The 15,774-nt window shown below is 41.3% G+C and overlaps 1 protein-coding gene across 4 annotated transcripts in view; it reads right to left on the bottom strand.

The window, feature by feature from the left end:
* The window catches only part of LOC128657241 (gastrula zinc finger protein XlCGF26.1-like), a 437,958-nt gene that overhangs the window by 390,939 nt on the left and 31,245 nt on the right, over window positions 1–15,774 (bottom strand). For all 4 annotated transcript variants that reach the window (XM_053711511.1, XM_053711510.1, XM_053711513.1 and 1 more), the window contains one exon: window positions 5,346–5,501. In XM_053711511.1, the coding sequence (XP_053567486.1) occupies window positions 5,346–5,397 (52 nt within the window). In that variant the 5' untranslated portion in view covers window positions 5,398–5,501. The remainder of the gene's footprint in view (window positions 1–5,345; window positions 5,502–15,774) is intronic.

Genomic DNA, 15,774 nt, shown 5'->3' with positions numbered 1-15,774 from the left:
TTAACAGAAGAAAAGCAGCGTTAGAAGGCTTAAACTTAACACTGCTTTTTTACTCATAACGCAAGACTCGTAATCTAGCCGATAGTTTATTAACAATATAAAAGTTAACGTCTCAACAAAGCTATAACAGGGTTAATGGATCATGTCCAGGTGCTAATTAACGTAAAGTAACAATTTTTTAAAACAAAATGGGCAGAAAAAGCCACCACTGAAACAGACTGCATATTTTCTGCATATGATCGATCATCCGTGGGGTATTGTAATAAGGTAAGGTGCAGCTTTGCTAGTTCCAAAGAAGTGGCATGTGATATAGCTCAGAGTAGAAAAGTGTCTCATAATTGTATCTGCGAATAGATCTCCTGAGGCGCTTGGGACCAGGAGCACCTCTTGTAAGTTTAGTAAGTGCATGTAATGTGGTATCACTATATTCCTTAGTCGGAGTCAAGCTGTTAAATATATAGCGTGCTTCCTCAGTGTCCACGACACCCCTGGAGCACCCCCCTAAGCCCCTGAGGCGGCGCAGCCAACTGCAAGGCCCCCTCCCGATGTAGGGATTTATGTGAGGTTCCAGTATTTTCAGGAAGATGCCGTTTTGCGTAGAATGGGTGTCCTGCGTTCAGGGTATACTTGGAAACTTGTTTTGAACCATCTAGAGACCTCTCATTATACTGTGGTTGCTTCATTAGAACGGCGGACATTTTCGCCTGAGCAAATCTCTTCTGATGCGTAACCATTGCTTAGCCATTCACAGAGAAGCTGGTGTTTGTCGATGGATCTTTTTTAATAACTGCAGGAGCAATAGCATTTTTCTTATGGTTTATATGGTAGTGACTAAGGAAGAAATCTATAGGAGCCCTTTCAATTAGCTGCTGCATGGTTTTCTCAAAGCTTTCAAATCGTCTGTCAAGGCGATCTTGCAAGTCCTTTTCCCATGATGCCGCCATTATAACTTGTAGCTTTATAGTGCCTGATATTGCCTCCTCTCCTTGTTTTAGGCTTAATGTCTTTTAGATAAGTACACAAGTTTTACGGATGTTAGTGCTGGGTTATTATTAGAACCAGCTGAGACAAAATACCTCGGCAGCGCTGAGGGGGGGAACGCTACCCATTGTGAGCTGCCGCTCTAGGCCTCTTTCGTCTGTTCCCAGGCTCCGGTGTCAGAAATACAGCAAAAACACAATATGTAAGACAACACAGAGTAGTGATGTAAAGTAGTATGAAAGAAGTATTTTGCTGTGGGAAAATCGGCGGATTAGCAGATAATCGACCTGAGCTCTAAGAAAGTGTGACCATTATTTTTATAGGGCTATTAGATTAGGTGTAATTTTTATTATTTTGGATAATTTTGTTTATTATTTTTTGTAATCTTAGAGTTTTTTTATTTTTCATAATTTTAGTGTTTACAAATGAAAAGAAAAACTAACATTACAAAAAATAATAGAGTTAGGATTAGTTAATATTGTCATGTTAGGTTATTTTATTCATAGTGTTAGGATTCATTAATATTTCACAGGTAAGTTTTTATTTATTTAAAGATAGTTATGATGTAATTTTAATTTAAAGTTAGGGGGTGTTAGGTTTAGGGGTTAATAGTTTAATTTAGTGTGTTGCAATGTGTTCCACTCCACTTGTAATCTAGCCCTCTGTGTATTTCCTAGAAAAGCAACAAATGCACATACTGTAGTCATTTTCCCTCTTACTTGTCTGTTATTAATTTTACATATTTCAGCTAAAAGGGAATATTAGACACAACACGTGTGCACACTCATCTGTAACCTGCGTGCCTCAGACACAACACGTGTGCACACTCATCTGTAACCTGCGTGCCTCAGACACAACATGTGTGCACACGCATGCATACCTCAGACACAAAATGCTTGCACATTGACCTGTAACCTGCGTGCCTCAGACACAACATGTGTGCACACGCATGCATACCTCAGACACAAAATGCTTGCACATTCACTTGTAACCTGTGTGCCTCAGACACATGTGTGCACACACATGCATACCTCAGACACAACATGCATGCACACTCATCTGTAACCTGCGTGCCTCAGACACAACATGTGTGCAGATTCACCTGTAACCTGCGTGCCTCATACATGTGTATACATTCATCTGTAACCTGTGTACCTCAGACACAACATGCGTGCACACTCAACTGTAACTTGTGTGTCTCAGACACATGTGTGCACACGCATGCATACCTCAGGCACAACATGCGTGCACACGCATGCATACCTCAGACACAACATGCATGCACACTCATCTGTAACCTGCGTGCCTCAGACACAACATGTGTGCAGATTCACCTGTAACCTGCGTGCCTCATACATGTGTATACATTCATCTGTAACCTGTGTACCTCAGACACAACATGCGTGCACACTCAACTGTAACTTGTGTGTCTCAGACACATGTGTGCACACGCATGGATACCTCAGACACAACATGCGTGCACACGCATGCATGCCTCAGGCACAACATGCGTGCACAATCACCTATAACCTGCATGCCTCAGGCACAACATGTGTGCACAATCACCTGTAACCTGTGTACCTCAGACAAAACATGCGTGCACATTCACCTATAACCTGCATGCCTCAGACACAACATGCATGCACATTCACCTATAACCTGCATGCCTCAGACACAACATTTGTGCACATTCACCTGTAACCTGCATACTTCAGACAGAACATGTGTGCACTCACCTGTAACCTGCGTACCCAAGACACGTGTGCACACTCACCTGTAACTTGTGTACCTCAGACACAACATTTGTGCACTCACCTGTAACCTGCGTACCCAAGACACGTATGCACACTCACCTGTAACTTGTGTACCTCAGACACAACATTTGTGCACTCACCTGTAACTTGCATGCCTCAGACACAACATTTGTGCACACGCACCTGTAACTTGTGTACCTCAGACACAACATTTGTGCACATTCACCTGTAACCTGCATACTTCAGACACAACATGTGTGCACTCACCTGTAACCTGCGTACCCAAGACACGTGTGCACACTCACCTGTAACTTGTGTACCTCAGACACAACATTTGTGCACACTCACCTGTAACCTGCATGCCTCAGACACAACATTTGTGCACATTCACCTGTAACTTGTGTACCTCAGACACAACATTTGTGCACATTCACCTGTAACCTGCATACTTCAGACACAACATGTGTGCACTCACCTGTAACCTGCGTACCCAAGACACGTGTGCACACTCACCTGTAACTTGTGTACCTCAGACACAACATTTGTGCACACTCACCTGTAACCTGCATGCCTCAGACACAACATTTGTGCACATTCACCTGTAACCTGCATACTTCAGACACAACATGTGTGCACATTCACCTGTAACCTGCGTACCCAAGACACGTGTGCACACTCACCTGTAACTTGTGTACCTCAGACACAACATTTGTGCACACTCACCTGTAACTTGCATGCCTCAGACACAACATGTGTGCACACTCATCTGTAACCTTCTTGTTAAAGGGACATAAAACCTAAACGTTTTCTTTCATGATTCAGACAGGGCACACACATTTAAACAACTTTCCAATGTAATTCTTTTATCTAATTTGCTTTGTTCTCTTGGTATGCTTTCTTTAAAACCATATCTAGATAGGCTCAGAAGCTGGGAGTTAGCTTCTGATTGGTGGCTGCACATATATGCCTCTTGTGATTGGCTTACCAATGTGTTCAGCTAGTTCCCAGTAGTGCATTGCTGCTCCTCCAAGAAAGGATTACAACAGAATGAAGCAAAATTGATCATAGAAGTAAATTGGAAAGTTGTTAACATATATATGCTCTGTCTGAATCATGAAAGAAAATGTTTGGGTTTAATATCCCTTTAACAATTAGGCTTAAAGGGATAGGAAAGTCAAAATTAAACTTGAAAGAACCCTATAGACACTTATAAAATCACTTCTATTTTCAAAATGTGCTTTGTACTCTTGGTATCCATTATTAAAAATGAATACGCACATATCCTTCACTAGTGGGAGCTAGCTGGTGACTGCACACATTTGTCTCTTGTGATTGACAAACTAGATGTGTTCAGCAAGCTGCCAGTAGTGCAGTGCTGTTCCTTCAGCAAAGGATAACAAGAGAATGAAGCATAGTTGATAATAAAAGTACATTTGAAAGTTGTTTAAAAGTGTATGTTCTGTCTGAATCATGAATTACATTTTAAAGGGTTTCCTATCCTTTTAAGGATATTTTTGTTTTGCACAAAATAATACAGATTGTAGTAGATTTTGTCTAATTATTCACTTTTATATTTGCCACATATTTAATTGATTGGTAAATGTGAGTTATTAAACAGTGTGTATTATGCTAATAGTGCTCTCTGATGCAGGACCTTATGTGTAACAGTCTATACCAGTGCCCTGTCAGGTTTTACATGAGCTATATAATAAACGTTACCAGAGTAAACCTAAAGGGAAAGCTTTATGCCTATTTTTCTCTTCTATCTTCCTTGCACACACGTAAGAGTTGTAGTTTGGGATATCCACAATACAGGGCTAAGCAGACTATACTAATAGAGGTGTCAGAGTGCAGTAAACCCAGGAGGCTGAATAGCTAATAACACTATTAAAAGATTGGTTTAAACAACTGTCCTTGAAAGAGGAGGAAGTGCTTACATTTTTTTCACATTGCAAGCGCCTGGTGCTGATCTCAGCGCTAACAGAAGCAGTGATTAGTAGGTACAATCTGCGCACTGTGCACGGAGATTATCTACCAATTAGCCCCAATTTAAAGGGACATAGAAGCACAAAAAGAAAATGCTCTAATATGTTACAGCATTTTATTATTGTACTGTTGCTTGCATAAAACTATGTGTTTGACTCCTGCAAAGCGATTAAACACATAGTTAAAGTCCGTTCCAGAGTAGCATTGCACTACTGGGAGCTAGCTGAACACACCTGGTGAGCCAATGACAAGAGACTAATGTGTGTGGTCACCAATCACCAGCTAGATCCTAGTAGTGCACTGCTGATGTTAAGAGTATGTACATATGCTTTTCACCAAAAGATACAGAAGTAAATTTGATAATATAACTGAATTTAAAAGTTTCTTACAAATCTATGTTATGTCTGAAATATGAAGGTTTACTTTTTACTTTTATGCCCCTTTAAGCACAGACTGACACTGCACATGTGATCTTATTGTTAACAAGGGTAAAGGTTTTAAATTCTGTGCAGTATAAACCTCGGGACATCACCAGCTCACTGCTGACCAGGTTTCTGGTTCGTTACTGTAAATATCCTATTCTGATGACAAAACCAGGTGACCTGCACGTGACGTCCTGCTTACCTCCGTGTGCATCAGCAAGGTCTGAGGTTTGGTTCTCGGTCTTGTCAGACATTGTCTTGTTCAGCAACTGAATTTGTCAGATATTCTTATATTGTTTCTCCTTTACTGGCAAACACAGTGATCTGTATTGTACGTGATCTTCACAGTAACAGGAGCCTAAACACACAGAGAGAGAGAGACACTGAGAAACAGAAAGAGACTGTGAGACAGAGAGAGAGGCAGAGAGAGACTGATAGAAAGAGAGAGAGAGAGAGAGAGAGAGAGAGAGAGAGATCTCATGTACAGTTCATGATTATAGGGGGAAATGCTGCAAATTATGGGTGACCAACACCTGTATCTGATCATCATAAACAAACTAGGATTTAGGAATCACTTTGCTTGGTCAAAAAAAAAATTAAAGTGAGTAAAACTGATTAGTCCAACAGAAAACAGTAATTATCAAAAACAATTTATGTAAGAACTTCCCTGATAAATTCATTTCTTTCATATTGGCAAGAGTCCATGAGCTAGCGACGTATGGGATATACAATCCTACCAGGAGGAGTAAAGTTTCCCAAACCTCAAAATGCCTATAAATAGATTCCTCACCTCACCCACAATTCAGTTAAACGAATAGCCAAGTAGTGGGGTGATAAAATAAGGTGTAAAAAAAGCATACAAAAAGAGGAATTGGAAAAATAATTCTGCTTTTATACAAAAATCATAACCACCAAAAAAAAAGGGTGGGCCTCATGGACTCTTGCAAATATGAAAGAAATTAATTTATCAGGTAAGTTCTTACATAAATTATGTTTTCGTTCATGTAATTGGCAAGAATCCATGAGCTAGTGATGTTTGGGATAGAAATACCCAAGATGTGGAAGACCACAGAAGAGTCACTAGAAAGGGAGGGATAAAATAAAAACAGCTATTTCCGTTGAAAAAATTCATTCCACACAAAAAAAAAAGTCTCTCATAAATTTCACATAAATTACAAGGAAACAACTTAAATCATAAGCAGAAGAATCAACCTGAGACAGCTGCCTGAAGAACTTTTCTACCAAAGACTGCTTCAGATGAAGCAAATACATGAAAATGGTAAAATTTTGTAAATGTATGCAAAGAAGACCAAGTTGCTGCTTTGCAAAGCTTCATTCTTAAAAGCCCAAGAAGTGGCAACTGATCTAGTAGAATGAGCTGCAATTCTCTGAGGCAGAGACTGCCCCGCCTCCAAATAAGCATTGTAAATCAAAAGCTTTAACCAAGATGCCAAAGAAATGGCAGAGGCTTTATGACATTTCCTAGGACCAGAAAAAACAACAAATAGACTAGAAGTCTTCCTGAAATCATTAGTAGGTTCAACATAATATTTCAAAGCTCTTACAACATCCAAAGAATGTAAAGATCTTTCAAGAGTATTCTTAGAATTAGGACTCAAGGAAGGAACAACAATTTCCCTACTAATGTTGCTAGAATTCACAACCTTAGGAATAAATTTAAACAAAGTCCACAAAACAGTCTTATCCTGATGAAAAATCAGAAAAGGAGACGCACAAGAGAGAGCAGACAATTCAGAAACGCTTCAAGCAGAAGAGATAACCAAAAGGAACAACACTTTCCAAGAAAGTATTTTAATATCCAAAGAATGCATAGGCTCAAAAGGAGGAGCCTGCAAAGCCTTCAAAACCAAAATTAAGACTCCAAGGAGGAGAGATTGACTTAACAACAGGATTGATACGAACCAAACCTGAACAAAACAGTGAATTTTAGGAAGCTTAGCAAACTTTCTATGAAATAAAACAGAAAGAACAGAGATTTGTCCCTTCAAGGTACTTGCAGACAACCCTTTATCCAAACCATCCTGAAGAAAATTTAAAATTCTAGGAATTCTAAAAGAATGCCAAGAAAATTTATGAGAACACCATGAAATATAGGTTTTCAAAACCCGATAATAAATTTTCCTTGAAACAGACTTACGAGCGTATACCATAGTATTAATCACTGAGTCAGAGAAACCTTTATGACTAAGCACTAAGCGTTCAATTTCCATACCTTCAAATTTAGTGATTTGAGATCCTGATGGAAAAACGGCCCTTGAGACAGGTTTGTTCTTAAAGGAAGTAACCAAGGTTGGCAACTTGACATCCAGAAAAGATCTGCAAACCAAAATCTGTGAGGCCATGCTGGTGCTATCAGAAACACGTGAATGTTCCATTATGATCTTGGAGATCACCCTTGGAAGAACTATAAGTGGAAACTGCTAACGCATCTACCATCTCCGCCTGAGGATCCCTGGACCTGGAAAGATACCTGGGAAGTTTCTTGTTTAGTTGGGACGCCATGAGATCTATTTCTGGAAGACCCCACATCTGTACAATCTGACAAAATACATCTGGATGGAGACCACTCCCCTGGATGTAAAGTCTGACGGCTGAGATAATCTGCTTCCCAATTGTCTACACCTGGGATATGTATCGCAGAAATTAGACAGGGGTTGGATTCTACCCAAGAAAGTATTCAAGATATTTCTTTCATTGCTAAAGGACTGAGTCCCACCCTGATGAGTGACATATGCCACAGTTGTGATATTGTCTGTCTGAAAACAAATAAATTATTCTCTCTTTAGAATAAGCCAAGCCTGAAGAGCCCTGATAATAGCACGGAGTTCTAAATATTGATTGGTAACCTCGCCTCTTGAGGATTCCAAACTCCTTGTGCTGTCAAAAAGCAGCTACCCAACCCAGGAAGGAAGAACAAAAGAAGAATCCGATGATGGTCCAACCACCAGGACAGAGAGAGTTGAATGTTGGGATTTAAGTATGTCAACTGTGATATCCGAGTATAATCCCTGCACCATTGAATCAGCATGCAAAGCTGCAGAGGTCTCATATGAAAATGAACAAAGGGGATCGCATCCGATGCTGCAGTCATGAGACCTAAAACTTCCATGCATATAACCACTGAAGGGAATGATTGAAACTGAAGGTTTTGACAGGCAGAATCCAATTTCATTTGTCTCTTGTCTGTTAAAGACAGAGTCATGGACACTGAATCTATCTGGAAACCTAAAAAGGTGACCCTTGTCTGAGGAATCAAAAAACTATTTGGTAAATTGATCTTCCAACCATATTTTTAAAGAAACAACGCAAGTTGAGTCGTGTGAGATTCTGCTAAATGAAAAGATTGAGCCAGTACCAAGATATTGTCCAAATGATGAAACACCACAATGCCCTGCTCTCTGATTACAGATAGAAGGGCACTGAGAACCTTTGAAAAGATTCTTGGAGCTGTTGCTAGGCCAAATGAAAGAGCAACAAATTGGTAATGCTCGTCTAGAAAAGATAATATCAGAAACCGATAGTGGTCTAAATGAATCGGAATGTGAAGATACGCATCCTGTAAGTCTATTGAAGACATAAAATGACCTGGAGGAACAAAAGGCAGAATAGTTCTTATAGTCACCATCTTGAAAGTTGGGACCCTTACAAATTGATTCAAAAACTTGAGATCCAGAACTGGTCTGAAAGAATTTTCCTTCTTCTGGACAATGAATAGATTTGAATAAAAACCCAGACCCTGTTCCAGAAGTGGAACTGATACAAAAACTCCTGAAAGCCCTAGAACTGAAACACACTTCAGAAAGGCCTGAGCTTTCACAGGATTTGTTAGAACGTGAGAGAGAAAAAAAATCTTCTCACAGGTGGTCTTATTCTGAAACCTATTCGATACCCCCGAGAGACAATATTCTGAATCCAATTATTCTGAACTGAACCTGCCCAAATGTCAGAACTGGATTGAGGGCCGCACCTTCATGCAGTCTTGGGGGCTGGCTTTGGTTTCTTATAAGGCTTGGATTTATTCCAACTCGAAGATGGCTTCCAATTGGAGCCAGAGTCCTTAGGGGAAGGAGTGGTTTTCTGTTCTCTATTCTGACAAAAGGAAAAAAAAACGATTAGAAGCTTTAGGATTTGCTCTTCTAGCTAAAATAGCCAAATACATAGATTTAACATCAATCTTGACGATATCAAAAATAGCATCACAGAAAAAAACATAATTTATGCTTACCTGATAAATTCCTTTCTTCTGTTGTGTGATCAGTCCACGGGTCATCATTACTTCTGGGATATAACTCCTCCCCAACAGGAAATGCAAGAGGATTCACCCAGCAGAGCTGCATATAGCTCCTCCCCTCTACGTCAGTCCCAGTCATTCGACCAAGAATCAACGAGAAAGGAGTAACCAAGGGTGAAGTGGTGACTGGAGTATAATTTAAAAGATATTTACCTGCCTTAAAACAGGGCGGGCCGTGGACTGATCACACAACAGAAGAAAGGAATTTATCAGGTAAGCATAAATTATGTTTTCTTCTGTTATGTGTGATCAGTCCACGGGTCATCATTACTTCTGGGATACCAATACCAAAGCAAAAGTACACGGATGACGGGAGGGATAGGCAGGCTCATTATATAGAAGGAACCACTGCCTGAAGAACCTTTCTCCCAAAAATAGCCTCCGAAGAAGCAAAAGTGTCAAATTTGTAAAATTTGGAAAAAGTATGAAGTGAAGACCAAGTTGCAGCCTTGCAAATCTGTTCAACAGAGGCCTCATTCTTAAAGGCCCAAGTGGAAGCCACAGCTCTAGTGGAGTGAGCTGTAATTCTTTCAGGAGGCTGCTGACCAGCAGTCTCATAAGCTAAACGTATTATGCTACGAAGCCAAAAAGAGAGAGAGGTAGCAGAAGCTTTTTGACCTCTCCTCTGTCCAGAATAAACGACAAACAGGGAAGAAGTTTGGCGAAAATCTTTAGTTGCCTGCAAGTAGAACTTGAGGGCACGAACTACATCCAGATTGTGTAGAAGACGTTCCTTCTTTGAAGAAGGATTTGGACACAAGGATGGAACAACAATCTCTTGATTGATATTCCTGTTAGTGACTACCTTAGGTAAGAACCCAGGTTTAGTACGCAGAACTACCTTGTCTGAGTGAAAAATCAGATAAGGAGAATCACAATGTAAGGCTGATAATTCAGAGACTCTTCGAGCCGAGGAAATAGCCATTAAAAACAGAACTTTCCAAGATAACAATTTTATATCAATGGAATGAAGGGGTTCAAACGGAACACCCTGTAAAACGTTAAGAACTAAGTTTAAACTCCATGGCGGAGCAACAGCTTTAAACACAGGCTTGATCCTAGCTAAAGCCTGACAAAAAGCCTGGACGTCTGGATTCTCTGACAGACGCCTGTGTAACAAGATGGACAGAGCTGAAATCTGTCCCTTTAATGAACTAGCTGATAAACCCTTTTCTAACCCTTCTTGTAGAAAAGACAATATCCTAGGGATCCTAACCCTACTCCAGGAGTAATGTTTGGATTCGCACCAGTATAGGTATTTACGCCATATCTTATGGTAAATCTTTCTGGTAACAGGCTTCCTAGCCTGTATCAGGGTATCAATAACCGACTCAGAAAAACCACGTTTTGATAAAATCAAACGTTCAATTTCCAAGCAGTCAGCTTCAGAGAAGTTAGATTTTGATGTTTGAATGGACCCTGTATCAGAAGGTCCTGTCTTAGAGGTAGAGACCAAGGCGGACAGGATGACATGTCCACTAGATCTGCATACCAAGTCCTGCGTGGCCATGCAGGCGCTATTAGAATCACTGATGCTCTTTCCTGTTTGATTTTGGCAATCAATCGAGGAAGCAGCGGGAAGGGTGGAAACACATAAGCCATCCCGAAGTTCCAAGGTGCTGTCAAAGCATCTATCAGAACCGCTCCCGGATCCCTGGATCTGGACCCGTAGCGAGGAAGTTTGGCGTTCTGGCGAGACGCCATGAGATCTATCTCTGGTTTGCCCCAACGTCGAAGTATTTGGGCAAAGACCTCCGGATGAAGTTCCCACTCCCCCGGATGAAAAGTCTGGCGACTCAAGAAATCCGCCTCCCAGTTCTCCACTCCCGGGATGTGGATTGCTGACAGGTGGCAAGAGTGAGACTCTGCCCAGCGAATTATCTTTGATACTTCCACCATTGCTAGGGAGCTTCTTGTCCCTCCCTGATGGTTGATGTAAGCTACAGTCGTGATGTTGTCCGACTGAAACCTGATGAACCCCCGAGTTGTTAATTGGGGCCAAGCCAGAAGGGCATTGAGAACTGCTCTCAATTCCAGAATGTTTATTGGAAGGAGACTCTCCTCCTGATTCCATAGTCCCTGAGCCTTCAGAGAATTCCAGACAGCGCCCCAACCTAGTAGGCTGGCGTCTGTTGTTACAATTGTCCAGTCTGGCCTGCTGAATGGCATCCCCCTGGACAGGTGTGGCCGATGAAGCCACCATAGAAGAGAATTCCTGGTCTCTTGATTCAGATTCAGAGTAGGGGACAAATCTGAGTAATCCCCATTCCACTGACTTAGCATGCATAATTGCAGAGGTCTGAGGTGTAGGCGTGCAAAAGGAACTATGTCCATTGCCGCTACCATTAAGCCGATCACCTCCATGCATTGAGCTACTGACGGGTGTTGAATGGAATGAAGGACACGGCATGCATTTTGAAGCTTTGTTAACCTGTCCTCTGTCAGGTAAATCTTCATTTCTACAGAATCTATAAGAGTCCCCAAGAATGGAACTCTTGTGAGAGGAAAAAGAGAACTCTTCTTTTCGTTCACTTTCCATCCATGCGACCTTAGAAATGCCAGAACTAACTCTGTATGAGACTTGGCAGTTTGAAAGCTTGAAGCTTGTATTAGAATGTCGTCTAGGTATGGAGCTACCGAAATCCCTCGCGGTCTTAGTACCGCCAGAAGGGCACCCAGAACCTTTGTGAAGATTCTTGGAGCCGTAGCCAATCCGAATGGAAGAGCTACAAACTGGTAGTGCCTGTCTAAGAAGGCAAACCTTAGATACCGGTGATGATCTTTGTGGATCGGTATGTGAAGGTAAGCATCCTTTAAATCCACTGTGGTCATGTATTGACCCTCTTGGATCATGGGTAAGATTGTCCGAATAGTTTCCATTTTGAACGATGGAACTCTTAGGAATTTGTTTAGAATCTTTAAATCTAAGATTGGCCTGAAAGTTCCCTCTTTTTTTGGGAACCACAAACAGGTTTGAGTAGAACCCTTGTCCTTGTTCCGACCGCGGAACCGGATGGATCACTCCCATTATTAACAGATCTTGTACGCAGCGTAGAAACGCTTCTTTCTTTATCTGGTTTGTTGACAACCTTGACAGATGAAATCTCCCTCTTGGGGGAGATAATTTGAAGTCTAGAAGGTATCCCTGAGATATGATCTCTAGTGCCCAGGGATCCTGAACATCTCTTGCCCAGGCCTGGGCGAAGAGAGAGAGTCTGCCCCCCACTAGATCCGGTCCCGGATCGGGGGCTCTCGGTTCATGCTGTCTTTGGGGCAGCAGCAGGTTTCCTGGCCTGCTTGCTCTTGTTCCAGGACTGGTTAGGCTTCCAGCCTTGCCTGTAACGAGCAACAGCTCCTTCCTGTTTTGGTGCAGTGGAGGTTGATGCTGCTCCTGTTTTGAAGTTCCGAAAGGGACGAAAATTAGACTGTCTAGCCTTAGCTTTGGCTTTGTCTTGAGGTAGGGCGTGGCCCTTACCTCCTGTAATGTCAGCGATAATTTCTTTCAAACCGGGCCCAAATAAAGACTGCCCCTTGAAAGGTATATTAAGTAATTTGGACTTAGAAGTAACATCAGCTGACCAGGATTTTAGCCACAGCGCCCTACGTGCCTGTATGGCGAATCCTGAGTTCTTAGCCGTAAGTTTGGTTAAATGTACTACGGCCTCCGAAATGAAGGAATTAGCTAGTTTAAGGACTCTAAGCCTGTCCGTAATGTCGTCTAGCGTAGATGAACTAAGGTTCTCTTCAAGCGACTCAATCCAAAATGCTGCCGCAGCCGTAATCGGCGCGATACATGCAAGGGGTTGTAATATAAAACCTTGTTGAACAAACATTTTCTTAAGGTAACCCTCTAATTTTTTATCCATTGGATCTGAGAAAGCACAGCTATCCTCCACCGGGATAGTGGTACGCTTAGCTAAAGTAGAAACTGCTCCCTCCACCTTGGGGACCGTTTGCCATAAGTCCCGAGTGGTGGCGTCTATTGGAAACATCTTTCTAAATATTGGAGGGGGTGAGAACGGCACACCGGGTCTATCCCACTCCTTAGTAACAATTTCAGTTAGTCTCTTAGGTATAGGAAAAACGTCAGTACTCGCCGGGTACCGCAAAGTATTTATCCAACCTACACAGTTTCTCTGGTATTGCAACGGTGTTACAATCGTTGAGAGCTGCTAAGACCTCCCCTAGTAATACACGGAGGTTCTCCAATTTAAATTTAAAATTTGAAATATCTGAGTCCAATCTGTTTGGATCAGAACCGTCACCCACAGAATGAAGCTCTCCGTCCTCATGCTCTGCGAGCTGTGACGCAGTATCAGACATGGCCCTAGCATTGTCAGCGCACTCTGTTCTCACCCCAGAGTGATCACGCTTGCCTCTTAGTTCTGGTAATTTAGACAAAACTTCAGTCATAACAGTAGCCATATCTTGTAATGTTATCTGTAATGGCCGCCCAGATGTACTAGGCGCCAAAATATCACGCACCTCCCGGGCGGGAGATGCAGGTACTGCCGCGTGAGGCGAGTTAGTCGGCATAACTCTCCCCTCGCAGTTTGGTGAAATTTGTTCACATTGTACAGATTGACTTTTATTTAAAGTAGCATCAATACAGTTAGTACATAAATTTCTATTGGGCTCCACCTTGGCATTGGAACAAATGACACAGATATCTTCCTCTGAGTCAGACATGTTTAACACACTAGCAAAAAAACTTACAACTTGGTTATAATCTTTTTTAGCAAAAAACGTACTGTGCCTCAAAGAGGTACTAACTATTAAATGACAGTTGAAATGATGAACTGAAAAACAGTTATAGCATCAAACTTTAAAACAACACAACTGTTAGCAGAGGTTTGTTCCCATTAGTAAAATGACAATAATTAAATTTGACATAAAAAATACAAAGCAACGTTTTTATTCACAGTCACTATAAGAATTCTCACAGCTCTGCTGAGAGATTTTACCTCCCTTCAAAGAAGTTTGAAGACCCCTGAGATCTATCAGAGATGAACCGGATCATGCAGGAAATATAAAAGTAACTGACTGGAATTTTTTGATGCGTAGCAAAGAGCGCCAAAAACGGCCCCTCCCTCTCCCACACAGCAGTGAAGAGAAACGAAACTGTCACAATTAAAGCAAAAAAAAACTGCCAAGTGGAAAATAATGCCCAAATATTTATTCACACAGTACCTCAGCAATGTAAACGATTCTACATTCCAGCAAAAACGTTTAACATGATAAATAGTTATTAAAAGGATTAGTGACCTTTAACAGAGTAGTTCCGGTGAAATACCATCCCCAGAATACTGAAGTGTATACATACATGTCATTTTAACGGTATGGCAGGATTTTCTCATCAATTCCATTCAGAAAATAAAAACTGCTACATACCTCAATGCAGATTCATCTGTCCGCTGTCCCCTGATCTGAAGCCTTTACCTCCCTCAGATGGCCGAGAACAGCAATATGATCTTAACTACTCCGGTTAAAATCATAGTAAAAAACTCTGACAGATTCTTCCTCAAACTCTGCCAGAGAAGTAATAACACGCTCCGGTGCTATTGTAAAATAACAAACTTTTGATTGAAGTCATAAAAACTAAGTATAATCACCATAGTCCTCTCACACATCCTATCTAGTCGTTGGGTGCAAGAGAATGACTGGGACTGACGTAGAGGGGAGGAGCTATATGCAGCTCTGCTGGGTGAATCCTCTTGCATTTCCTGTTGGGGAGGAGTTATATCCCAGAAGTAATGATGACCCGTGGACTGATCACACATAACAGAAGAAAAAAAAAATAGCATCACAGATAAAACTATTAGCATGTTGAAGCAAACAAACAATGCTATGCAAATCAGAATCTTTTTCCCGATGTGCTAAGCTATCCAACCAAAAAGTTGATGTAGCCGCAACATCAGCCATAGAAATGGCAGGTCTGAAAATATAGCCAGAATGTAAATAAGCTTTCCTTAGATAAGATTCAAATTTCCTATCTAAAGGATCCTTAAAAGAGGTACTATCTTCTATAGGAATAGTAGTACTCTTAGCAAGAGTAAAAATAGCCCCATCAACCTTAGGGACTTTTTCCCAAAACTCTAACTTAGCTACTGGCAAAGGATACAACTTTTTAAACCTTGAAGAAGGAACAAAAGAAGTACCAAGTTTAGACCATTCCTTAGCAATCACATCAGAAATAGCATCAGGAACAGGAAATCACAGTAATCACAGGAGGTTTATAAATGTAATTGTTTACTGGATTTATTATCAAGAGGACCAGACTCCTCAATATCCAAAGTTATCAACACTTCTTTTAACAAAG

Source organism: Bombina bombina, chromosome 4, assembly GCF_027579735.1.
Source record: "Bombina bombina isolate aBomBom1 chromosome 4, aBomBom1.pri, whole genome shotgun sequence".
Classification (NCBI taxonomy): domain Eukaryota; kingdom Metazoa; phylum Chordata; class Amphibia; order Anura; family Bombinatoridae; genus Bombina; species Bombina bombina.
This window is presented reverse-complemented; position numbering and strand designations above follow the sequence as displayed.